General features: G+C 41.4%; 2 protein-coding genes across 5 annotated transcripts in view; one reads left to right on the top strand and one right to left on the bottom strand.

The window, feature by feature from the left end:
- Positions 1–463, bottom strand: part of mbd6 (methyl-CpG binding domain protein 6) — a 239,446-nt gene extending 238,983 nt beyond the window's left edge. Inside the window, exon 1 of the mRNA XM_043694121.1 lies at positions 58–463. The gene's annotated coding sequence lies outside the window, so the exon portion shown is untranslated. The remainder of the gene's footprint in view (positions 1–57) is intronic.
- A 65-nt stretch (positions 464–528) lies between these two features.
- orc4 (origin recognition complex, subunit 4) overlaps positions 529–25,814 on the top strand; it is a 66,153-nt gene continuing 40,867 nt past the window's right edge. For 2 of the 4 annotated variants that reach the window (XM_043694129.1, XM_043694127.1), the window contains exons 1-4: positions 529–595; positions 1,321–1,465; positions 7,679–7,751; positions 21,821–21,894. In XM_043694129.1, the coding sequence (XP_043550064.1) occupies positions 7,695–7,751; positions 21,821–21,894 (131 nt within the window). In that variant the 5' untranslated portion in view covers positions 529–595; positions 1,321–1,465; positions 7,679–7,694. Of the gene's footprint in view, positions 596–1,068; positions 1,092–1,320; positions 1,466–7,678; positions 7,752–21,820; positions 21,895–25,269; positions 25,346–25,814 lie in introns of those variants that run through there. The other 2 variants (XM_043694128.1, XM_043694131.1) reach the window with 2 other exon arrangements.

Here is a 25,814-nt window from a genome sequence, read left to right as displayed (position 1 = left end):
ATAAAATAAGATTTTTTAAATAAAAAAGGAGGCCACAATTGCTTTGCAATCACTTACCTTCAACACTCTCCTCTCCAAAGCTTTCGCTTCAGAAAAACTCAAAAACAAAGGGTAATAAAGGGCTGAAATGGCACTTAAAAGGCTGCTGGCCAGGCCCGGGAGGTCGGCTGGTTGTTAAGGGAGGTATCCAGGAAGTTTTTCAGACGCTCGGGATGTATCCGGTTGGGAATGTAGACTCATAATAACAAAAAAGAGAAACGGCCGGTTTATTTCTGGAGACTTTGCGGAGGCTTTACTCGGAAACACAGAAGGTAGGAGAGAGAGAAAGCCACGGAGAGAGAGACAGAGAGGGAGAGGGGCAAGAGAGAACGAGAGGAAAAAAAACCTGCAGCTGAAAATACCCGGCACACTGCGCATGTTCCAAGACTGAGATTACCCAGAATGCTCCGGGTTGGGGAATGGGGCGGAGCCGGTCGAGTGACGTGTGAGGTAGGAGGTCATGAAAGGTCAGAGAGCAGAGGGTGGTGGGTGGGACTATATAAAAGGCGCGTCGCGGTTACCTGAGTAATTGTTGGAGCGAGTGGGTCCTGCTCAGGTAAGTGTTGTCACTGTGCTGGCCTTTAAACGTGGACCGTTTACTATTTCATATGCAAAGTTATTTATATTTTATATATCCCGCTCAGTTCAGAGCTCTTAGTCCATATCTTTGAGTCACCTGCTGTTTTCTAGCCTCCATCATCAGTCGCCTGCTGTGTGTTCTTAACGTTTTTATTCGAAAAGAAATACATTTTTCTCTCAAAACATCTGTGATCTTATTCAGTTTTTTTTATAGAAGCTGGGAGATAGCAGTTTGTTCCATCGCAAGGCTTTCTACAATTATTACAACATCCCCTCCTCGACCGAGGTACCTTCAATTTTCTGTTCACGTTCCGGGTTTGGGGTTTGGTTTTGGTTTTATTTTAGTCGGGGGTGATGGTGGAGGTTTTGGATTAGTGGTGCCGGAAGAGCACAGCAGTTCAGGCAGCAGGGCTGGGAAGAAGCAGTGGTGGTGGAGAGGCTGATCAAGGAGCCGGGCTTGGAGCTTAGACAATGTAATTCTGCCCCTTTCTTTACGGGGGCTTGCTGAATGACTCCATCATCACTTTGTGTTGTGGGCGTGCAAATGTGTCAGAATTAACGCTGCATTTGTTCCACCAGGTAGAGATTATGTCTGATGCGAAGTATTCACGCTTTAAGGTTTCGTTTTCTGATCGCACGGTTTGTTACTGTCGGCTCGTGATTTGTGGCAGTGGATCAAATGCCTTCTGTTCGATGTTGCAGGTTTCCTGGGCGGATTTTCGTCAGCGAGCTTGCCTCATTTGGGCTCTTTTCGGCGAAGGTATCGCCGATTTTTGCTGAATTCCGAAGACTGATATTACTGAGGGTAGCTCGTGACAGGGACGATTCTGCTTGCCGAATTTGGAAGGTAAATCCATCATTGTAAATAAGGCCCTTTTTATGTAGAAATAGAAGTATTTTCCCGACTTTAAATCAAATGTCGTTTTGAAGTGTGCAACAGAATTGAGGTGTTCTTTTATAATTCGGTAGTCGAGTTCCAATCCGATCCCCGAGTGAAGTTTACATAAAGCAAACTACATGATGAATGATGTGGTATAAAACGGTTTAATTTCCAAATCGTCTCAAGGTATAATCTATTCATGGAAGTATTGTAATCTGTTCAGTTCAGTAACGCGCCGCATAGAGATTGGAGTCAAGAGTGTGGTGCTGGAAAAGTACAGCAGGCCAGGCAGCAACCGAGAAGCAGGAGAGTCGACCTGTCGGGCGTACTCCCTTCATCAGGAGTGAGATGGGAGTCATCCAAGTCGAGATTTAAGACTACGGTAGAAAATTTTCATACCTGAAACCAAGATAAGCCGGGGTTGATTCTGAGCAGACTTTAGGAGAAAGTGAGGACTGCAGATGCTGGAGATCAGAGCTGATCATTCCTGAAGAAGGGCTCATGCCCAAAGTGTCGATTCTCCTGCCCCTTGGATGCTGCCTGACCTACTGTGCTTTTCCAGCAATACATTTTCAGCTCTGAGCAGACTGTCTGTCAGATTTCAGATAGAAGGGTTTCATGCATGCTAGAAGGATTGCAGCCAGTGTGGTTAGGAGAGGAGTCTGTGTTTCTATTGACTACCAGACAGAAGGTAGCCTCTGATCAATGAGGCACATCCTGTAGCAATATAAGGAATCTAAGAGGATTCATCCTGGCACAGACATAGAACTGCTGGCCTGAGTCATGCTGCTGGTTTTCTGTACTGGATTTCTTTGGAAACTGAGAGAAGCATCATCTGATGGTTATTCCATGTACACATTGGTGAAATGGAGAGAAGTGGACTGAATGGAAAATGTTATGTTGAACTGGTTCCTGTAAAAACTGCAGAATGGAGGTAATGAAATATAACAATGGCTTGGCATTTTAGATTAGATTAGCTTCCCTACAGTATGGAAACAGGACCTCGGCCCAGCAAGTCCACACCGACCCTCTGAAGAGCAACCCACCCAGGCGCATTCCCCTACCCTCACCCCTGACTAATGTACTTAACACTATGGGCAATTTAACATGGCCAATTCACCTAACCTGCACATCTTTGGACTGTGGGAGGAAACTGAAGCACCTGGAGGAAACCCACACAGACACTGGGAGAATGTGCAAACTCCACACAGACAGTTTAGATTAGATTAGATTACTTTACAGTGTGGAAACAGGCCCTTCGGCCCAACAAGTCCACACCGACCCGCCGAAGCACAACCCACCCATACCCCTCCATTTACCCCTAACACTACGGACAATTTAGCATGGCCAATTCACCTTGCCTGCACATCTTTGGGAGGAAACCGGAGCACCCAGAGGAAACCCACGCAGACACGGAGAATGTGCAAACTCCACACAGTCAGTCGCCTGAGTCGGGAATTGAACCCGGGTCTCTGGTGCTGTGAGGCAGCAGTGCTAACCACTGTGCCACCGTGCCACCCAAGGTGGGAATTGAACCCACGACCCTGGTGCTGAGGCAGCAATGCTAACCACTGAGCTATCATGCCAACCCTTGTCATGTTAGGTTTTTTCCTGCAGTTTAGACTTAGTTGTTTATTATTTAATTGTTTTTATTTTATGTTACTGTTGTCATAGAGTTGATTTCATTGTTGTCTGTGATCAGTATTTTTATTAAATTGGTGCCTTAAGTGATTTTTCTCATTTGAATATATTCAGCTATATTTGTGAATTTTTAACTTAAGTTATTTATTATTGCATAATTGATTTTGTCACGTGCTGCGATAGTGAAAAGTATTGTTTTGTATACTATCTAGACAAATCATACCTAGCATAAGTACGTCAGGGTAATAGCACAACGTAATGTTATAGCTGCAAAGAAGGAATAACTTTTAATGAGGTCCATTCAAAAGTCTAACAGCAGTTTGGAGGCTATTCTTGAATCTGATATGTATTTCCAAACATTTGTATCTTCTGCTCAATGGAAAAGAGTATAATGGGTGGAAAGGGTCTTTGATTATGTTGGTCGCTTTCCTGAGGCAATGGAAGGAAGGCTGGTTTGTGATGGAAAGGGTTACATAAATACATCTGTAGTCTGTTGCAGTCTTGGGTAGAGTAGTTGCCATACCAAGCTGTGATGCATTTGGATAGGAGGCTTCCCATAGTGCATCCATTTTAAAAAAAAATCAGTAAGAGTCGTTGTGGACATGTGGAATTTTCCTTCGCCTTTTGAGAAAGTAGAAGTGTCGGTGTGCTTTCTTGACTGGAGCATCAACATGGATGGGCCAGGATAGATTGTTGGTGATATTTACTCCTGAGAACTTGAAGCTGTCCGCCATCTCCAACTCCACACCATTGATGCAGACACGGATGTTTCATGACGTTGAAGGTAGAGCTAAAATTAACAAATAGGAGTCTGGTATAGGTATCCTTTATTGTCCAGATGTTCCAGGGATGAGTGTAAGGTCCAGGAAATGTTACAACGTTAAGTGAATTGTAGTGGATCAAGGCAATTTGGGAGGTTGGAGTTGATATGCACCATCGATACTCTCTTGAGGCACTTCACAATGGATGTCACAGCCACCGGGTGTAGTTATGAAGGCACGTTGCTTGATTTGTTTTTTTCTTTCGGCAGTCGGATGATTGTGGTCTTCATGAAGCAGATGGGAACCTCTGGTCAGAAGAAGGAGAGATTAACTATGTTTGCAAATACTCCCACCTGCTGGACCGCACAGGATCGGAGTGTACGGTGGGGATTTCATCTGGGCCAGTCTTTTTATCTGTGGGTTCCCTCTCAGAAGGCCGAACTGCCGTCTACAGTAATGACTGTGGGTAAAGGTGCACCCGAGGCTTTGGGGAAGGTGAAATTGTTTTACTGACCCTCTGTTCAAAAGTAGAATGCATCAAATTCAACGGTGCAGGATGCATTGTCATCAGAAACTGTACTCTTCTTCACTTTGTAGCCTGTTTATATCATGTAAGCCTTGCCACAAACAATGTGTGTTGTGTGGTTAGTCTGGTGTTGTCTCTTCGAGCCTTTGCCTATGCAAAGGTCGTAGCTAGATTTCCTGTATCCATCAAGGTCACCTCAATGGCACAGAGTCCTTTTTCGAATTTGCTGAAGTCTGTGACAGTATGGGATGCTCATTTAGGTTTCCTGCTGAGTTCTTGAATGTGGACCAGTCCACCAACTTCAGGTGTTCAGAGGAGCTTGTCCATTACCTCAGACTGTTAGGCTCTTTTCCCAAGGTTTTATACGTGAGATGCAATTCGCACACACCAACTTCTGCAACAGTTAAAGTTTATTAAAGCTTGTACAAGCTAGGTGACCCCTTTGACCCTCTTTGCAGGTGTACGAAGTAGAGTCAAAGAAGACCCAAACAAAGAAAACACATCCCCTTTGTACAGGTCAGTTGGTAATGCTCACAGATACTCTTGCCACTCCCTCACAGTCACATGCCACACAAGACCATCCCCAACCACTCCTTCACAGTCGCATGTTACCCTAGATACAATGGTACGATGAAATCATCCCTGGAGGGAATGTAGATGCCTAATCCTGGGGAATCATTATGCAGAGTGTTTCCTGACTCTGAGTCCCTAACACAATCAGATGTGACATACCTATCTTCGGGGGATGGTTATGAAAGCATTTCTGAATTGTAGGGACTGAATGATGGTTTAATTTGATAATGGTAGGAGAGCAGTAACAAATGCCTGTCTAAATGAAGTGGGACTCATCCGCATTCCTGCTTGAATGTCGTCCCCACCTACTTCCAGAATGTTCAGTTAGTGCAGTTTCACCCTTCAGTATTACATTAATGTCCAGAGAGAGATTCCCATTTAATCTTGTAACGTTACAAGACCAGCAACGTACAACTTGCTATACTAGCTCCTCCTGTTTCAGTTTCTGCTTTTAAGCCGGGAGAAGGAGACCTTAGTTCTAATTTCCCAAAATGTGGGCAGGGGGTGGAGCTGTAGGCAACTTTGGTTGTGTAGCAATGGTCGAAATTATTTGGGCCTTTGGAACAGGAGACGTGTTGGTATCGTCGTGGCATGCTCTTTTTAAGTTGGCATGGGAGAAGTCACGTTGCGATGAACAAGATCTGAGTATTCTGCCTCAAGGCTATTTATAACTGTATGTATTTAATTACCTCTGCTATCCTGACAGCAGTTTACATTGCACCCCATGCAAAAGTGAACTCTAACGCAGGTAAGATGGATGGCCCTTTACTGCTAGATGTTCTAGGTCTGGGGAGAAGTAACTCACGAAGGTCATCATGTCGGAGCACAGGTGTTGATCAGCAATCCGATCTCTCCACCCCTTGCCTTGCCCAGGGACATCGAATGGTCCATCTGATAAATTCAGAAACCTTCCGTTGTAAGGCACAGTCATGTGATGCAGGAGTAAACCATGTCTCTGTGAAACAGAGCATCCAGGAATCTCTCCATTCTCTTTGTTATATGAATCTAGCTTTAAGTTCATCCAGCTTGATTTCAATGGCTTGGACATTTTCCAGGGGTATGTTAGGCATGGAGGAGCTTGAAAGTACATTGTTTTAGTCTTACACATAGGCCAGCGTGTTTCCCATGTTTCCAGGGTAAGTGGCTGCTCATCGCCAGGCCTGGGAGCTGGTTTGGATCGACTGGTATATGGTGGGGTCCTGGACACTGGTTGCAGCCTCAGGTGATCCAGAGGGTCTTGTTCTTGAGTCTGGTCGAGCCACGATATCTAGTCTCCATGGTCAGGTGGGACTCCAATTGCCTCAGAGGACTGAAGTGCAACATCTCTTACCAACACGCACTGTAGCATTTTTATTATCTTTATCCAATCTGGCATTATTTCAGTCTGAGGCTTGAAATTGCTGGGCTGAATAGGGTCTTGAAACAGCAAAGAATTCTCAGTGATCTTTGAGGTTTCATATAATTGAATTGCCAGGAGGTCAGCTCTCCAGTGAACCTGCCGTTGAAACAAGTGGAGGGGGAAAACGTTCCTCACCTTTTTAAAGGATAGCTGTATCTTATCTTGCCTACATAATTGTCTTGAGGTTGGTTGGGCGGCTTTTCAGATGATGTTTCAGATGTTATCTTTATTTTAATCTCCGGAAAGCTTCTGTTTTTATTTAAACTGGCAACATACATAGCTGCCTTACCCATGTGATTTGTTGTAAATCCACTGTTGTTTTCAAACAAGGTCTTATTTTTAGGCGAATATGCATTTTAGTATGAGAAGCCATAATATAAGTGTTTGTTGCAGTCAAGGTGTTTGTATTATGTTGGCTCCTGACCCCAATGATAGGTCTTTGAGATCCATTTCATATTGTCTGAATATCCATAGAATTTGAATGTCTCTGCCGATGGTTAAACAGACCAGCTGCTGGACCGTTCTAGACTAGTGTTTTGGTAATACAAAAGGATATGTGAATTTCACTATTTTGATCATCTGTATTGAATTAGGTATTGACGTGTGGTTTTTGGTTGTGTGGACCTAATGTTGAGCAAGTCATGTGATAGGCTCCCAGCCATCTCTCAAAGCTTCTGTCCATTTTATTTTAAATATAATTTTCAAATTTTTGTAATATCTTCATCCCTGTACAGGGCATTACATAAGGTATGAAATCATGTGGTGCAGTTGGACACTTGAAATTCAATTCTGTTGAAAAGGTATCAGTCTCTATGGGAATTGTAAGAACAATCCATCTTCTCTTTGGATGATTTTATACTTTCGTAAAGTTGACTGAGCAGTGTGAAAGCAGGTGAACATTGAATGTCATATCTTTTGCAATATTGAGTTTCATTGTCTTGACAATGTGAATGCTGTCTGGCAACCAGTTTGCCATATCACACCATGGTTTTTTTTTTTAAAAATGTCAGGAAGCAAACTGTCTTAACTAACCAAACACTCACTATATCTTTGTAGCTTTCAGCCAGAAAGATACATTTCAGTTATAAAAATGGTTTGAAAATATCTACAAATTTTAATTTTTTGGTTTGAAGTGTTTAACTCCAATGTCAACAAAAATTCATTTTCATAAAGTAAACTTGTTGATTAAAAATTAATTATAATCAGATAAATTTCTTCACTATATGTAGTGACATTTGAAAAAAGAACATGCTTAATATTCTAAGTTCTTTTCATTACAGTTTATGAACAATCAACATGAATAAAAGAAAATATAAAAGCAATAGCCTCTCTCTGGGTGAATGTATTGCCAAGGTATGTATTTACGTTTTTTAAATGATCGCTAATTTTGTATTTATGTCTGTCTTCAAAATTGCAGGGTTTTTTGTGCCCTTGTTTTATTAAGTCATTTAAACATTATTCCTCAGAAATCCTTGTAACAAGTTCATTGGAAACCTATTATGTGATGTAATGATAAATTGCACTGCAAAAGAACGTTGGAAAAAAGAATTTTCATTTAGATTCTATCTTTCATGTGCTTTGTAGTAATTGTTTCTAGGCAAATGTGGCAGCCAGTTCTCAGAATATGGGTTGTTTTGGTTGATGGATTAATGTTGACCAAGACTCTTGGAGATTCATGTGGCTTTTAGTCACATAGATGGTATTTATGCAACACTTCCAGAATTTGTTTTTTTTGCACCGTATTCTTTGATCGTTTTGAAGGAAACTAATCCAGGTAACCATCTCATTAGGGTTGTGATCCTTTTCCTGATACTGCAGTGCCTAGGAAAAAAGGTTAAAATCCAACGATGGTTGCTTCCCAGTTTGAAGTCCAAAATATTTATGCGGGATGTATTTTCTTCATCTTGAGCAATGGATGATTAGCACTTTGTTCCTGTAGCTAAACAGCTTTCAACAACCGATGCTAAACAGGAAATGGCAAAATCACAAGGACAGAAGTAAGAAAAAAAAAATTCGGGTCATACAGTATCTGTGGAGAGAGCCAGTCAATGATAAAGGGCAGTAACCTTTCATCAGAATGAGTGTCATTTGTGTTGGTATGATTTGCATCATGGGTTGGTGGTGCTATAGAGAGGGATGTGCAAGATAATTTTCTCCTGTGAATGTAGAGAATAGTTGTTGTGTATGTAATAGGCAGAATGCATCATGGATAAAACGCTGAAGAAGTTACTTGAAATTGACAATATTTTGAACCTGGAAGCTTGAGGAAGTACTCCAACAAAAGCAGATTATTGTATTAAGGGTGTTTTTGGAATCTGTAAAGGAATGTTTTAGATTAATGGGATTATACTTCTAATATGTGTTTCAATATTTTTGTATTGTGTGTAAATAGTTTGGTCTGTTAAACTTTAAGATAAAACATTTCTCTTGCTTGATCTATTTTTACACCAAGTCTGCAACACAGCATACTTGTGTTTCAGTGAGAAACGGAATAAAGTATGATCTATCAAACCAGATTTCAGTCTGCGATCTGACTTGTTTGTAATAACATTGACTGACTGCAATTATAACAGAGCAGATTTGAAGTTCCATTCCAAAAGGAATATGAATGATTTTTCTGACTTCAAGTTTGCATTTATCATCTTTTACATACAATGTGATAATAGACAAGTCGTATATGTTCAATGCATGAACTTTTAAGCTTGCAAATGGTTACAATGAACAAAGAAAATTTACTGCACAGGAACAGGCCCTTCAGCCCTCCCAAACCTGCACTGATCTTGATCCTCTACATAAACCTACCACCTATTTCTAAAGACCTGTATCACTTTTGCTCCCTGCCCATTTATGTATCTGTCTAGATATATCGTAAATGATGTTATCGTTACCACCTCTGCTGGCAACGTGTGCCAGGCCCCTACCACCCTCTGCGTAAAGAACTTTCCACGCATATCTCCTCTAAACCTTTCCCCTCTCACTTTGAACTCGTGACCCCTAGTAATTGAGTTCCGCACTCTTGGGGGGGGGGGGGGAGCTTCTTGCTATCCACTCTGTCTGTACCTCTCATGACTTTGTAGACCTCAATCAGGTCCCCCGTCAGCCTCCGTCTTTCTAATGTAAATAATCCTAATCTATTCAACCTCTCTTCTTGGCTAGCGCCCTCCATACCAGGCAACATCCTGGTGAACATCCTCTGCACCCTCTCTAAAGCATCCACATCCTTTTGGTATGAGGTGACCAGAACTGTATGCAGTATTTCAAATGCTGCCAAACCAAGTTCCTTTACAGCTGAAACATGACTTGCAAACTCTTGTCCTCAACACCCCATCCAATGAAGGAAAGCATGCCATTTGCCTCATTGACCACTTTACTGACCTGCATTGCCACTTTCAGGGAACAATGGACCTGAACACCCAGATTTCTCTGTACGTCAATTTTCCCAGGATTTTTTCATTTAATGTATAGTTTGCTTTTAAATTGGATTGTCAAAACCAAATAGTGTATTAATTAAAGTTTAAGGGGTATCCATCAAAACCAAAATCACATTAGGTGCAATTATGTCAGAGTGGCTGATTTTAATTCTAAGAGCTCCCCTCTTCTCATCCTGCCTCCAAATTACTGAAACAAAATGACTCCAGATTAAGGTACAATCTGGAAGCAACGGTCAAAGCAGCATTGTGAATATTCTTTGGAACAAGCGTGATTGTCAGCATAGAATTAAGTTTTAATCATGCTATTTCGTGTCAAGCACTGCACTCAGCAATTCCCCTCTCTCCCACTACCAGAAGAACCTTTTGTGTTGCCCTTTCCCCTACCGCGAGGAGAAAGTGAGGACTGCGGGTGCTGGAGATCCGAGCTGAAAATGTGTTGCTGGAAAAGCGCAGCAGGTCAGGCAGCATCCAAAGAGCAGAAGAATCGACATTTCTGGCAAGGAGCAGGAGAATAGACGCTCATGCCCGAAATATCGATTCTCCTGCTTCTTGGATGCTGCCTGACTTGCTGCGCTTTTCCAGCAACACATTTACGGCTCTTTCCCCATCTCCCACAATTCAGCTGAACAGCCTTCCTTCCCCACCCAACTACTCCAATCTGACCCAACCTCGTGCCGTTCCAATAACTCGCACAGGCTAGATGACTTGGGTCTGCTCTGACCTTTTGTTAGTGCCTCCCATTAAATTGTATTTCTGAAGGGCAAATTGTGTTTGGAGCTTTCTGAAGAACTGACAAATAGTTGATGATAGTAATGCTGTTGACATGGTGTCTATGGACTTCTACAGTGCCACTATAACATACATGTGAGAAAAGCTTTAAACTATGGAATAAAAGAGACAGTTGTGATGTGGTTGCAAAATTGTCTAAGCGACAGCAATCAGAGATAATAGATTTTAAAATAATTGACAAAAGAACTTCAGTTAAAGAAATCAGGAGTGAATTTTTTTTGTGTATAGCTGAGATCTGGTATGCAAGACCCAAAGGGGAGTAGAAACTGATTTGTTTGGAATGTTTCTAAAGGTGATTGGACATGAACTTGAAGACGACAAGCTTGCAGAAAAGCTGAAGTATGCGGTGAATTTGGACAGTTTCTTGAACAGCCAGCATAGACTCCAAGTTCTCTGATTCTAATTAACTTCAATACCAACAGGAACAGGGTTTACCCTGCTCTGGCTGTGCTGTAATCAGTACATGGAAGGAACAGTTCCTGCATCACATTTGTCAAGTCACCAGCAGATACATTAGACATGGGAAAAACATGTTCCAGACTATCAGTTCATTGATCGCTCTGCAACTTTGATAGCTGCGTGAGGTGTATATATATAGTACCACTTTTAAATATGGCATTCGCTGTGACCATGTCACTATTATGAGTTTGTGGCAAATGTAAGCTACACTTGTAAATAGCTACAAAATATCAAAGTTGCACCATTGCCTGTTATACCTTTTAGTTTACTGACTACGTAAACCATGAGAATTACAATACAGAATAAAAGGCTTCATTTTTTTTTAAATGAAGAGTGGCGGAATACTTAGATGATAAACCAGAAGACGCAGGAGCAGAAGGAAGCCATTCGGCCCATCAAATGCATCACCATTTTAATGAGATCACTGCTGATGTGACATTCCATTTTTCTGCATTATCCCCATAACCTTGATCCCTTCCACTGATTGGAAATATGTCTATATCTGTCTTGAATACACTTGATCCAGTCTTAAACGTCTCTAGTAAAGAATGCAACAGATTCCCTACCCTCAGGAAATTCCACCTCACTTCTGTCCTAACTGGGTGTCCCCTTACGCCATTTGCTCTGAGTACTATTAATTGAATAGGATCCCCAAATCCCTCTGTGTGGTAGCTTTCTGTATTTCAAAAATATTCAGCTCCTCTGCTTGCCAAAATGCATAATCTCACATTTTCACATATTATTTTCTGTGTACCAAATAATCGCCATCTTTCTCTTATCTATAACCATTTGTAGACTCTTTGTCTCATCCTCACTACTTGACTTGGGATCTATTTTTGTTGTCCACAAACTTGGCAATAGTATACTCGCTTCTGAGCAATTAATATGTATTACAAATTGTGACTCCTGTACTGATCCCTGTGGCTCTGTGCCAGTTACAGATTGCCATCTGGAAAAGTTATGATTTTTGTAATACTGGCATATGAGAGTATTTACTTATCCTGAGTTTTTTTGAAGTAACTAGGTCAGACATTATTTCCAGAACACTCTGTGCCAGAGAGCAGGGACTTCCTGGAGAGCCAGTGGAAGGTTGGTTAGTTGTGTGGGTTGTGTGTTTGGTCGGTAGGTTCATGTGGTGCTGGTTTACATTGAAGGCCATAAGCTTGTATTTGGTTCAGGATAACCCAGGATTGATTTTTAACTTAAAGCCAGAGATTTCAAGTTTTTGATTAATTTGGAGGAGACCTGATCAGATCAGACACCACTTTTGACAACGGTTTTCTATATCTAAACTTTTTTTTTGATTTTCACTTTTATTTTTCTTTGACAATTTTTTTTGTTCTGTTACAGAACCTTCATTTCAATGAATGGCCATGGGAAGTACTAGCTAATATTTTAAAGAAAAATCTACCAGTAATATCATAGGCTGGGACCACAAGCAATGAATTATCAAAACTTTGCAGACATAGCAGCACAAAATGTTAGATTTCTATACCAAATGGTTGGTGCAGTTGGGATATAATTGGTCAAGTGAAATTTGTTTGGTTAATAGCAATGGTCTATGCCTAAACCTTGCAAATTGATATCTGTTCTTCAACTGAAGCTGTGGACAGTCAACATCAAACCAAACCAGAAATTGCTGAAAATGGTCAGCAGATCTGGCAGCATCTGTGGAGAGAAACCCGTTAACATTTTCGGGACCTGTGACCCTTCAGAACTGACGGTAGCTAGGAAAATGTCTGTTTTTATACAGAAGATGGGGGAGGGATCTGGAGTAAGTGTTAAGTGGCAGTATAATCCAAAGAGAGAAGAACAGCCTGACCGACAAGAGCAGATAGCGATAGTTATTTTTGGGAACTGTTAGTGGCTAACAACAGGTTGTGTGTAATAGCAGACCATGCGATAATAAGGTCTGGGGTATGGGCATGGGAGAAAGTCCCTCAAGCCTGAAAATTGTTGAACTTTATATTTATTCCAGAAGTCTGTCGAGTTCCCAAGCAGAAAACTGGCTGCTGTTCTCCCAGTTTATGCTGAGCTTTGGAGCCCTGCAGCAATCCTGGGATAGATATTGGCCAGGGAACAAGGTGGCGTGTTGAAGTGTCAGGAACTGGAAGCACATTGTGAAATGAGTTAAACTGCCTGAAATAATTCCTGGGTCAACCTTCAAGCTAGTGGAAATGTGGAGACTGGTGTCGGCCATTCGACTCCTTGAGTCTGTTCTTGTACTCAGTAGGAAAATGGCTGACCCCTATCCTCACTCTATCTGTTTTGGTTCCATATTCATCAATAGCTGTGGCTAGCAAAAATATGTTGGTCTCAGCACTTTATCGATTCCTTTTATGTGGGGGAGAATGCCACATACCTACCATATTTTGTGTGCAGAAGGGTTTCCTGACAGCAGGAGTTCTGAGGAAGGGTCACTTGAACCTGCGATGCTGCCAGGCCTGCTGAGTTTTGACAGCAATTTTGGTTTCTGTTTCCTGACAGTCCTGAGTAGCCTGTCTTTTGATTTTTAAGTTTATATCCTATTGTCCTCGACAGAGGGAAAGTTTCTCTCCATCTACCCTAACAATTCATTTCAAAATTCTGTAAACCTTTAATCAAATAACCTCTTAACTTATTGAATGCAAGTTTTCAAAATATAAAACAGTACAGGCCCTTTGGCCCTTGATGTTTTGCTGACCTTTTATCCTACTCTCACACCAAACTAACTTATTTACCCTTTGTTGTACTATCATCCATGAGTGATCCAAGAGCTGCTTAAATGTACATAATGTATCTGACTCTGCTGACACTGACAGTGCATTCCACGAACCCGCCACTCTGTGTAAATAACTGACCTCTAACATCTCCCCTGAACCTTCCTCCAATCACCTTTTAAAATTATGACCCCTCCTGATAGTTGTTTCTGCTCTGGGAAAATGTCTCTGACTCTTCACTCTATCTATGCTCTCATCATCTTGTACACCTCTATCAAATCACCTGTCATCCTTCCTCACTCCAATGAGAAAAGCCCTAACTCTCTCAACCTTTTTTCATAAGACATGCCCTCCAGTCCAGGAGGCATCCTGGTAAATCTCCTCTGTATCCTCTCAAAAGCTTCCTCATCTTTCCTATAATGAGGTGAGCAGAACTGACACATTATTCCAAGTGTGATCTAACCAGGGCTCTATAGAGCTGCAGCATAACCTCGCAGCTCTTAAACTTAGTCTCCCTGCTAATGAAAGCCAACACACCATATACCTTGACAACCCGATCAACTTGGGTGGCAATGTTGAGGAGTCGAAAGACATGAAACCCAAGATCCTGTGTTCGTCCACACTGCCAAGAATCCTGCCTTTAACCCTGTATTCTGTATTCAAATTTGACCTTTCAAAGTGAATCACTTCCCACTTTTCCAGATTGAGCTCCATCTGCCACTTATCAGCACAGTTCTGCATCCTGTCAATGTCCTGTTGCAACCCACAAAAGCCCTCCACACTATCCACTACTCCAACAACATCAGCAAACATATTGACCCACCCTCCACTTGCTCATCCAAGTCACTAATAAAAAAAATCACAAACAACAGAGGTCCCACAACAGATCCCTGCAGAACACCACTGGTAAACAAGCTCTAGTCTGAGTACTGTCTATCTGCTATCAACTTCTGTATTCTATGGGCCAGCCAATTCTGTATCCAGATAGCCAGATTTGCCTGTAGCTCCTTCCTCCTAACTTTCTGAATGAACCTACCATGGGGACCCTTTTCAAACGCCTTGCTGAAATCCATGTACACCACATCCACTGGTCTACTTTCATGAAAGAATTCAATAAGGTTTGCAAGGCATGACCTGCCCCACATAAAGCCCTGCTGACTGTCTCTAATCAAACTATGCTTTTCCAAGTAATCATAAATCCTGTGTCTCAGAATCCTCTCCAATAATTTGCCCACCACTGACATAAGACTGACCTGTAATTCCCAGAATTATCCCTATTCACTTTCTGAACAGGGGAATAACATTTGCCTCCAATCATCTGGCACTATGCAGTGGACAGAGATGAAGCAAAAATTATTGCCAAAGGCACAGCAATCGCTTCCCTTGCTTCCTGTACTGACCTTGGTTATATCCTATTTGGCCCAGGGAACTTATCTATCCTTATGTTTTTCAAAATTCTCAACACATCCTCTTCCTAAATGTCAACCTGTTCAAGCATACTTTCCTTTTTCACGCTATCCTTACAAGGGAGAAGATCCCTCTCAATAGTGAATACTGAAGCGAAGTATTCATTTAAGGACCTCCCCAACCACCACCTACTCCAGTCAGGCACAAGTTCCCTGCACCATCCCTGATCGGCCCTACCCTCACTTTAGCCATCCTCTTGTTCATTACCTAAGTGTAGAATGTCTTGGTTTTTCTTAATACTACCTGCTAAAACTTTTTCATGCCCCCTTCCAGCTCTCCCAAGTCCATTCTTCAGTTCCTTCCTGGCCACGTTTGTAACCCCGTCTAATTCTTGCCTCCTCAGCCTTGAGTAATCTTTCTTCCTTTTGACTAGAAGTTCTAGATCCATTGTCACCCAAGGATCCTTCACCCTTCTATCTGTTCCTTGCCTCTGGGCCAAACCTGTCCCTTATTAGAAAGTTTTCCTGAAATAACTTCCACACTTCTGCCATGCATTTTCCTGAGAACATCTCTTCCCAAATTAGGTGCCCAGTTCCTGCTTAATAGTATTATAATTCACTCCCCAAATTAAATACTTTGCCAGACTGTGTGATGCTATCCCTCTCCACAAGTATAGTAAAAGTCATGGAGTTGTGATCACTATCGTGGAAATGTTCTCCCACAGAGAGATCTGACAACTGGTCTGGTTCATTGCCAAGCACCAAATTAAGTATGGCCTCCCCTCCAGTTGGCCTAGCTACATATTGAGTCAAGAATCCTTTATGGATACACTTGACAAAACTGCTTCATCCAAACTCTTTACACCAAGGAGGATCCAGTCAGTGTTAGGGAAGCTGAAGTCACCCATGATGACAATCCTGATACATTTGCACCTTTTCAAAATCTGCTCCCCAATCTGCTCTTCGATGTCTCTGTTGCTACTGGGGAGGGAGCTGTGGAAAACTCCCGATTTTAAAGTGACTGCTCCTTTCTTGTTTCTGACTTCCACCCATACTGACTCAGTAAACAAGCCCTCCTTGACGACCTCCCTTTTTGTAGCTGTGATACTATCCCTGATTAGCAATGCTACTCCCCCACGTCTTACCCCACCCACCATTCCTTTGGAACCGTCCATACCTGGAACATCCAACAAACATTCCTGCCCCTGTGATATCTGTCTCTGTAATGGCCATAACATCATAATTCCAAGTACTGATCCATGCTCTTAAGTTCATCACCTATATTCCTGATACTACTTGCATTAAAATAGACACCGTTCAACCTGTCAGACTGACTGCAAATTTGTCCGATCAGCTGCCTATCCCTGATCTCAAACTGTCTGTATGCTGTATCTGGCTGTACACTAGCTACTCCATCCTCTGTGCAGCTCCAGTTCCCACACCTCTGCCAAACTAGTTTAAAACCTCCCGTGCAGGATATTGATACCACTCAAGTTCAGGCACAACCTGTCCTTGTACAGGTCCCACCTTCCCTAGAAGGTATCTAATGATCCACTTATCTGAAACCCTACCTCCTGCACCAGCCCTGCAGCCATGTGTTCATCTGCACTCACTCTGTTCCTAGCCTCACTAGCCCATGGCACTGGTTGCAATCCTAAGATTATAACTCTGCTTTTTTTTTAGTTCTAAGTTAACTCCCATATTTCCTTTTCAAATCCTCATCCGTTTTCCTAGCTATGTCATTGGTACCGATGTGTACCAGGACTTCTGGCTGCTCACCTTCCCTCTTGCACCCAGGAGGCAACATACCATCCGGGACCACAGAATCTGCTGTCTAAGTTTACGTAATGTCGTCTCCCAATTTTTAATTGTTGGAGCCTTTGTAATCTGCTGGCAAATCTTTGCCACACTCTCTTTGCAAAGCTAGTAAATCTCCTCTAAGATATGACGACCACAACTAGTCTCAACATTTCAGATTAGGTCTAATCGTGCTTTTTATGTTATACCTATACACTTATATTCCAGGTCTCCAACCTTTAAAAAGAAACATTAAATATTGAGTAATAAAAACTCCTCTTTACCATGACATCCAGACCCTATACACATCCATCCACCATGATAAAGGCCTCCAAGTCTTCCGTTTCTTCCTCTCCTGCCGACCCAATCAGTCCACTTCCACTGACTTTCATTTGATTGGTTGAACTGGTGCTCACCCTCAATTTCTTCTTCAAGTCCTACCACTTCCTTCCTACCAAAGGGGTAGTCATGGGTACCGCATGGGCCCCAGCTATGTCTGCTTCTTTTGCTACATGGAGTAGTCCATCTTCTACAGCTACACCGGCACCAGTCTGCACTTTTTCATCGGCTGCATGGACGATAGTATTGGTGCCACCTCGTGCTCCCATGAGGTTGAACAGTTCATCAACTTCATGAACATGTTCCACCCTGACCTTAAGTTCACCTGGAACATCTCGAACACCTCCCTCCCCTTCCTGAACCCCTCCATCTCCATTTCCTGCTACCAACTCAACACTGATATCTACTTCAAAACCACTGACTCTCACACTACCTGGACTACACCAGCTCCCACTATCCCTTACACTACCCCTTACTCCCAATTCCTCTGCCTCTGCCGCATCTGCTCCCAGGACCAATTCCACTGCAGAACATCCTAGATAGCCCCCTGGGATGTAATTTCCCCTCCAACGTGGTCACTAGTGCCCTCCAGCGCATCTCCTCCCCTTCCTGCATCTCTGCCCTTGAACCCCACCCCTCCAAACATAATGAGATCAGAAACCCCTTGTCCTCACCTTCCACCCCACCAATCTCTGGATACAATGGATCAACCTCTGCCATTTTGGCCACCTATCATCAGACTCCACCACCAGAGATATGTTTCCTTCCCCACCCATTTTTTCCACTTTCCACAGAGACCATTCCCTCTGTGACTCCCTCGTTAGGTCCATGCCCACCACCAACCCACCTTCCACTTCCAGCACCTTCCCTTACCACCACAAGGTGTAAAACCTGTGCCCACACCCCATCCCCTCCATCAGAGGCCCCAAAGGATCCTTCCATATCCAGCAGAGGTTTTCCTGCACCTCCAAACACCACCTCATCTGCTGTGTCCATTATACTCTGTGGTGTCCTTGCCATTGGGGAGACTGTCAACTTGCAGAACGTTTCAGTGAAGATCTCAGGCACATGCACTAAACAACCCCACTGCCCTGTAACTGATCACTTCAACCTCCCCCTCCCACTCCGCCAAGAACATGCAAGTCCTGGGCCGCCTCCACTGTCAAATCCTAGCCACCCGACGACTGGAGGAAGAATACCCCATCTTCCACATTGAGACTCTCCAACCACATGGAATCAATGTCAATTTCACCCAGTTTCTTTGTCACCCCTCCCCCACTTTATCCCAGATCCAGCCATCCAACTCTTGAACTTTCTTACCTGTCCATATTGTCACACACTTTATCCACTTATCTCATTCCTTGCTGCCCCACTCCCTCCCATTTATCTCTCAATCCCCTTGGGCCTGTTCCACATTCCTGATGAAGAGCATATGCTTGAAACATCGAGTCTCGTGCTCTTCAGATGCAGCCTGACTGGCTGTGCTTTTCCAGCATCTGCTGTCCTTCTCCTCGTAAAAACTGAAATACCTAGCAAAACATTTTCTTTTAACATTGAATTATGCAAAGTACACGAATGTTTCTGACTTATTTTTAAAATCAAAATTAGTTTTGAACTAATTTTGAAAACTAGGATTCATGTGGGCTTGTCGACTTGCTATTGGTATCTGTAATAAGTGAGAGAGGCCTGGATTTTCTTGCAGTCGTGGCAAATCTGTAAAGTCTCTAAAGTGGCAGGCAGGCACTGGAAGTCCAGCCTCCATTTCCAAAATTCTTTCTCTCCCAGAAGAGTAGAAGGGGTCAGGGTGGGGGGTGAGTGGTGAAGCTTGACTCATGGGAGGGAAACCTAAGTTTAGAATGGTCATTTGAACTCCATGCTGAGTTCAGTTAGACCCCATTTTCACTGCAACAAGTCCTTTTTTCCTGGAGTACAGAAGTTACAAATATTTTTATAATAGCTAGAAATACTTTGAAAATGTATCTTGATAGTTGTACTGACCTCTGAACTTAAATCCCCAACCCTTTTTTTTTCAAACAAAAGTGAATGTAGCTGCATGTGTCAGTGAGGTTTAAAAAGAAACTCAAGTTACATAAAGTCCCAGCTCTTTTATTGAGTCTTTAAACATCAGATTCAATATTTGCAATAGTTAAAATGGCAATAACAGTCATATTCTTAGTAATACATGGCTGCCTTCCACAATCTCGAATTATACAAGTGAATTCTATGTTCACAGTTTGGTGGAAAGCTGAAAAAAAAATTAGCCAGGGTTGTGTGGGCTTATGAATACAACTGGTCTTTTCATTAGGCATTAGATACGTAATGTGTAAAAGTTTTGACTTTTTTCATGACTAAGCAGTTTTTAATGTACATAACGTTGCATTCTATTTCAACATGGCTACTGTTGTCTATCCATTGTGAACACTGGTTGAATTGGCATGGAGGATGAAATGATGGGTTTGTCAAAATGAATTGGCATTAGGTTGCATGGGGTACAAGGTTGGCATGGATGGGAAATGTTCTAAGGAATGAGGCTAAATTATGAGAAAACAATTGGTACAATGTCCCAGAAGGCTGACACAGAACTTTTGCACTTCTTTTTTGATCTGCCTCTGACTCCCAGGAATGACTATCCTGCCATTTGGGGAAGTTTCTTCCAGCACATTGGGGTGAGCTAGGAAATTACCCAGCTCAGGAACAAAGTTTTGGGGCTAGGTGTTTTCTTGTTTACATGTTGAAACGCTTACCTGTTAATGCTCAACTCTTGCATCAATTGCCATTCAATTCTCTGCTTTTCTGTTTGTCTTAGCTTAGTTTTAGGCTTGTTCTGATTTTTCTTCATGCTGTTTTCTCTACCTTTTTTTAATTTGGTATAGCTAACCTTGTAAATAAATGCTGAGATATTTGCAATAAATCATTTATGAATTACAGGATTAGTTGCATTGAAGTTGAACAGTATTAAATGGTAACTGAACCTGAAGGAAAATGTGTGGCAAAATTTCTTTTAAATTGAGAAATTCCCAGCACTTTTTTTTTTGTTTTTGGAATTTTGTTTCTATTCTTGTATCCTGGCCTCCCAAATTTCTCCCAATTCTTTTTCAGTCAACAGTGCCTTTTAGCCAGAAACTTTAAACTCCCAGAATTCTTGCTCCCCCATTACTTGATGTTAACAAGTATGTATTTTCCTGTTGTTTACGGATTTCGTTACCTTCCATCAACCACAATCAATTTCCATGTATCATCAGAAGTGCTATGAAGTAGCTTTTGCTTAGCATTGACTACTCACTGAAACTTGCTTTGTATTTTGCCAAAGCTGCTCTGCTCCTCCACCTTTTTTTTAAGTCTTAATTCAAATATGGACAAAAGAGCTGTATTCCATACAGGAGATAAGACTGACTTCAAGGTTGCATTTGACAGACTATGACATCAAGCATTTCTAGCAAAACTGGAGTCAGTGGGAATGAGGAAGTAGGAAGAAGTATGTGCCATGTACAAGATTTCTGCCACAGCAGAAATGATCGATTAGATGGTCATGGGTTTCAAAGGTAGCATCTAGAAGTTCAAGGGCAATAAATGCAAATACTACTATCTGTAAAGTCCCGTTTAAGCCATGCAGCATCTCAACTTGGAAGTGTATTGCTGTTGCTTAGATTTTGCTGGGTCAAATTCTGGAACACCCTCCAAAAAGGTATTGTGTGTCTACCGACATGAAATGGAGTGCAGTGGTTCAAAAAGGCAGCTCACTATGGATGGGCAATAAAAGTTTGCCCAACCAGTAATGCCCACATCCCATCAATAAATATTTAACGAGCCTTAAGAGTAACTGTGCCAAAACCTAAGAAAGCATATCTAGATAGTAACAAAGTCCTCTCATTACCATTTAGCACATCAAGGATGTTGACCATTTCTCCTCTTGAGGAAACTACATTCTGGGAAGAGAAATGTAGAATTTAACATTCACACAGGAATCAGCAAAGTAGCATCAGTCAGCTCCGCACAGTCTGGGCATCCAATACAATGATCACATTCCTGAAGCTGGTCTCTACATATTTATAATCTTGCCAACAATCACATGACAATGTGAAAGAGAACAGCGATGGTGACATGTAAGTTTGACATCTTTTATTGCTGTTGCTTATGTAAGATCCTGGATATCACCTTTGAAAGACAGCCCCGCAGGTAAGGAAGTACTGCAGAAGACTGATTTAAGGACCTGCAAGCACAGGTTACCATCTCCGTGACAGCAAAATAAATTGTGATGAAGTTTAAGGTCAGTGGACAGCAAGACTGTATGTGGGACCAGAGGAAGTAAATCTAAGTCAGTCAGTGTAACAATGAGGGGATGTGAATTTAAAACTTTATATTTTCCAATGAATGTCAGTGTTATTTTTTGTAATGGAATTATTTAACTAAAAGAAAAAATGATTTTTGCTTTTCAGGAAAGATGAAATTCATATAAGTTTTTGGTATCAACAGTATAATCTTATTTCTCATTGGATTAACAGGCTCACATGATATTGAGAGCACGGTTCTGCCACCACTTTCCTGGGAAACCATTTGGACTAGAAGCTCAGTATAAGTAAGTGATACTCCCTTTGAATTATCAGCATTGCATGGTGTCTTGCTACATTTTTTTAAACCAAAAAATATGTTCATGCATGTGGGCATCACTGGTCATATTTACTACCCATCCTCCTTGCCCTTATGAAGATAGTTGAATCATGACCTTTAAACCACATCTGTAAACATGTGGCATAGATACATCTGTAATGCTGTTAGGTAGTTCCAGATTCCTGTTGTCATGATCTTAAAGGAATTGCAATATATGCCCACAGGGATCTGTGGACATATACTTCCCTTACCTATTATAAACAACTGAAGAACCATGTTGCCATTGGCCCAGAAATATTTTCTGACAACTGCACAATTGAGCAAAGTTTTACATTAATCTCCGTGCCAGTGTGATGCCCATTATGTAAGCCATATCTCATAAAAAATGGTTGATCTAATCTGGCAGTATGCTCATTTGATTGTTGATAATAGCCCAAGTACAGATTGTATATGATTAGATTAGATTCCCTAGAGTGTGGAAACAGGCCCTTCAGCCCAACCAGTCCACACTGATCCTCAGAGTAACCCACCCAGGCCCATTTCCCTCTGACTAATGCGCCTAACGCTATGGGCAATTTAAGATGGCCAATTCACCTGACTTGTACGTCTTTGGATTGTGGGAGGAAACCCACACAGACACTGGGAGAATGTGCAAACTCCACACATACAGTTGACCGAGGCTGGAATCGAACCTGGGACCCTGGTGCTGTGAGTGAGCAGTGCTAACCACTGTGCCACCCACCACCGTGTCGCACGGCTCAGGTTCGCAAAATGCAAAGAAAAGCCTCCATTGTTTAGAGAGAGTGTGTGCACAGAAAATGTTAGCATTTATTCATGATGCCATTGACCTGCAATGTTAACTGTTCACTCACTCTTGAGAGGCAACGCCTTCCTAACTCCAAGATCAATTCCCTGCAAACAAAGGAAATATGTTCAAACTTCCAACTTTGAGGTAGCTTTAAACTTGGAGCATATAATTCCCCTTTGTTTTGTCAGTGATAATCCCTCAGTTATGCAGAATTGTTTTGTCAGCCATTAGCATCCTATCTCCTGTAATATAAACTGTTGTGATGTTTTGATGGTTATTCTTGTCTTTTACCTGATGAGTGCAAGGGGTGAAGCTTTAGCAAATACCTCTTCTTCAGAAGTATTCAATTTCTCTGCTAACAAGTGACTTTTTTTAATGTATATCTCAAGAGCTCCAGCAGTCCCCACCTGTGCTGGGGGCAGAGTCCATGTGAACAGTGTAGGAAAGAAAGTAGAGAGTTTTACATTAAATAGTTAGGGGCAGGGGATCAAATGTGCAAAATACAGTACATTGGAAAGTATGGACAAAGTAAGAAAGGAAAATAGTCATATGGGGAATGTGACCAGAGAATGACATATATGGGCTGAGATTTTTAAAGGCAGCACCAATCAAGATTAGATGTCATAAAGATAACAAAAGACAAAACTGGAGTCTTTTATTTGAATGTATATAGAACCCATTATGAAACAAACAAACTGATCGCCAATATTATTTTTGATGGCCATTATAGAGATTATGATTTCAGGGTAGTGAGTACATCCTGAGTATTTAGGGAATATGCCATTCAAGTATAATGGGAAGCTATCTAAATGTGGATGTTAGTGTTGTTAATCAAGAATGGAATTTGTACGATGTTATGAAATTGTAGGTGTACTGTACCTATAAGAGCGTGACAGCTGGCAAGGACTTAACAAGCAGTGTGCTGAGAAAATTAAAAATGTAACATTTGGTTGTGAAACAAATAGCTGAGCTGTTGCTATGGTACACAACAAAGTTTAATTTGGCCAAGTGGTTTAAATTATGCCCTAAGATACCAAAATCCAATCTAATTTGAATTTTACTGTTTTGATGATGACAACCAATGAAACTATCCAATGATTTGAAGTATAAATTGGGCATTTTGAACGGTTAGCCAGAGCAGCAAAGAACACCAGCAAACACAGACTGCCCACAGAATCACTCTGAAAGATGCCTGTTCATATGAAATCTGTGCAGCAGAAGACTGAAGAAAAGATCAAGAAAAATCTACAGAGGAAGATTAAATAGCTGGCTGGTTTTGAAATTTTAAATATTTATAAAACATAATCTGGGATGGTTTATCAGATCAGTATAATGTTGCAGAGTGGAGATAGGTAGATTGATCAGACAAAAGAGACTTAAAATGTTGATAATTTTTAATTTTCTTTTCTTGGATTTAAAGAATAAGTTGTTTGTTTTTAAATAGTGAGACTTGGACAGTTCTTTGTCACTCATACTTTTACAGATTGAGGTGAGCTTTTCTGTGGGTAAAAACAAGGACTTGCAGATGCTAGAAATCAGAGTCTAGATTAGAGTGGTGCTGGAAAAGTACAGCAGGTCAGGCAGCATCAGCGGAGCAGGAAAATTGACATTTCGGGCAAAAGCCCTTCATCAGGAATCCTACCCCCCATGAGCTTTTCTGTGTCTGGTCTAAATTAGCAGAAGGGTTTATCTCGTGTCGTCACACAATGTTTAGAGATGAACTTTTCATGAGATTAGGATGTAGAATAGGTTTGGGTGGGGTTGCAGGGACCAAATTATATTAGACTTTTTAAAAGTAAGTGGAATGTCTGTGTTTGTTTGTTTATATTCTGACCAATGACAGAAAATGACTAAAACCTTAAGAGAAAGAAAGTAAGAGTATGAGAAGGAACAAGCTTAATATACAAACTGAAACCAGAGTTTCTACAGATACTGAAAAAGGGAAAAAAATTAAAGGGAGTGGGGATTGAATAGTAGATAATAAGGAAATCACAGGTGAAGTGAATAAATTTTGCTTCTGTCTTCACAAAGCAGATACAAAAACATTTTAGTGTTAGCTGTAAATCTGGAGTGGAATGAAGATGAGCTCGGCAAAATTAACGATCTTGAGGCAAGTGTACACAGTAAATTGGAGATGGATATGCAGTCCAGGTCCGGATGAATTTCATCCTCTGGTTTTGGATTCCTAAACGTGTTGTAATATGTGTTGGCATTCATTTTTCAAAATTTTCTGGATTTGGGTAAGATTCCACTCGACTAGAAAGTAGCAAATAATCCCTAATATATTCAAGGAAAGAAGGAGGCACAAAACAGGAAATAGCCAACTAGGTTGTGGTCTATGTGGGAAGGTGTTAGAATTGATCATTAAAAAAATTATAGCTGACTATTTACAAAAACTTTGGCAAATTGAGAAGAGTTGTCATTGTTTTGTCATGTTTAGAAATTGTTTAATCAATTTATCATATAAATTTTGAATGATTAACATGTACTGTGTCTACAGGCTCTCCTTTATCTGTTCTATGCTTGGCTTTACAGAGAGATTTGATAGGAGTCCTGCAGATGTCTGTGCTGGACTCAACATTTTGCAGTTTTCATCAAAGACTTGAATAAGGGGAGTAAAGGCATGTTAATTAAATTCACAAGCGACACCAAAATAGATATGAAAGTACAATGTGCAGTACATTGCAGATGGGTATAAATCGGTTGAAAGAGTGAGCATATGTCTGGCAGATGGAGTACAATCTGGGAAATGTCAAGTTGTTCACTTTGGCAGGAAGAACATGAAACTGGTTTATTTTTTAAACTGAGGACAACTACAGAATTTCAAGGTGTAGAGGGATTCAGACATTCTGCTGCATGAGTCTCCATGTTAGTATTGCAGGTACAGTACACAATCAAGAAGGCTAAGACATTAACCTTCAATATCAAACAAACTAAACATAAAATTTAAGGATGTTCTGCTAAACTTGGGGCATTGGTAACACCACATTTCAAAATACTAGATGCAGTTTTGATCTCCTTTGAAAAAGCAAATGTATTGAAGGTAGTTTAGAAATGGTTTACTTGATTTGACTCCTGGA

The sequence above is a fragment of the Chiloscyllium plagiosum genome, chromosome 7 (genome assembly GCF_004010195.1).
Source record: "Chiloscyllium plagiosum isolate BGI_BamShark_2017 chromosome 7, ASM401019v2, whole genome shotgun sequence".
In the NCBI taxonomy this organism is placed as follows: domain Eukaryota; kingdom Metazoa; phylum Chordata; class Chondrichthyes; order Orectolobiformes; family Hemiscylliidae; genus Chiloscyllium; species Chiloscyllium plagiosum.
Note: the sequence above shows the minus strand (reverse complement) of the source record. Positions and strands in the feature narration are given on the sequence as shown.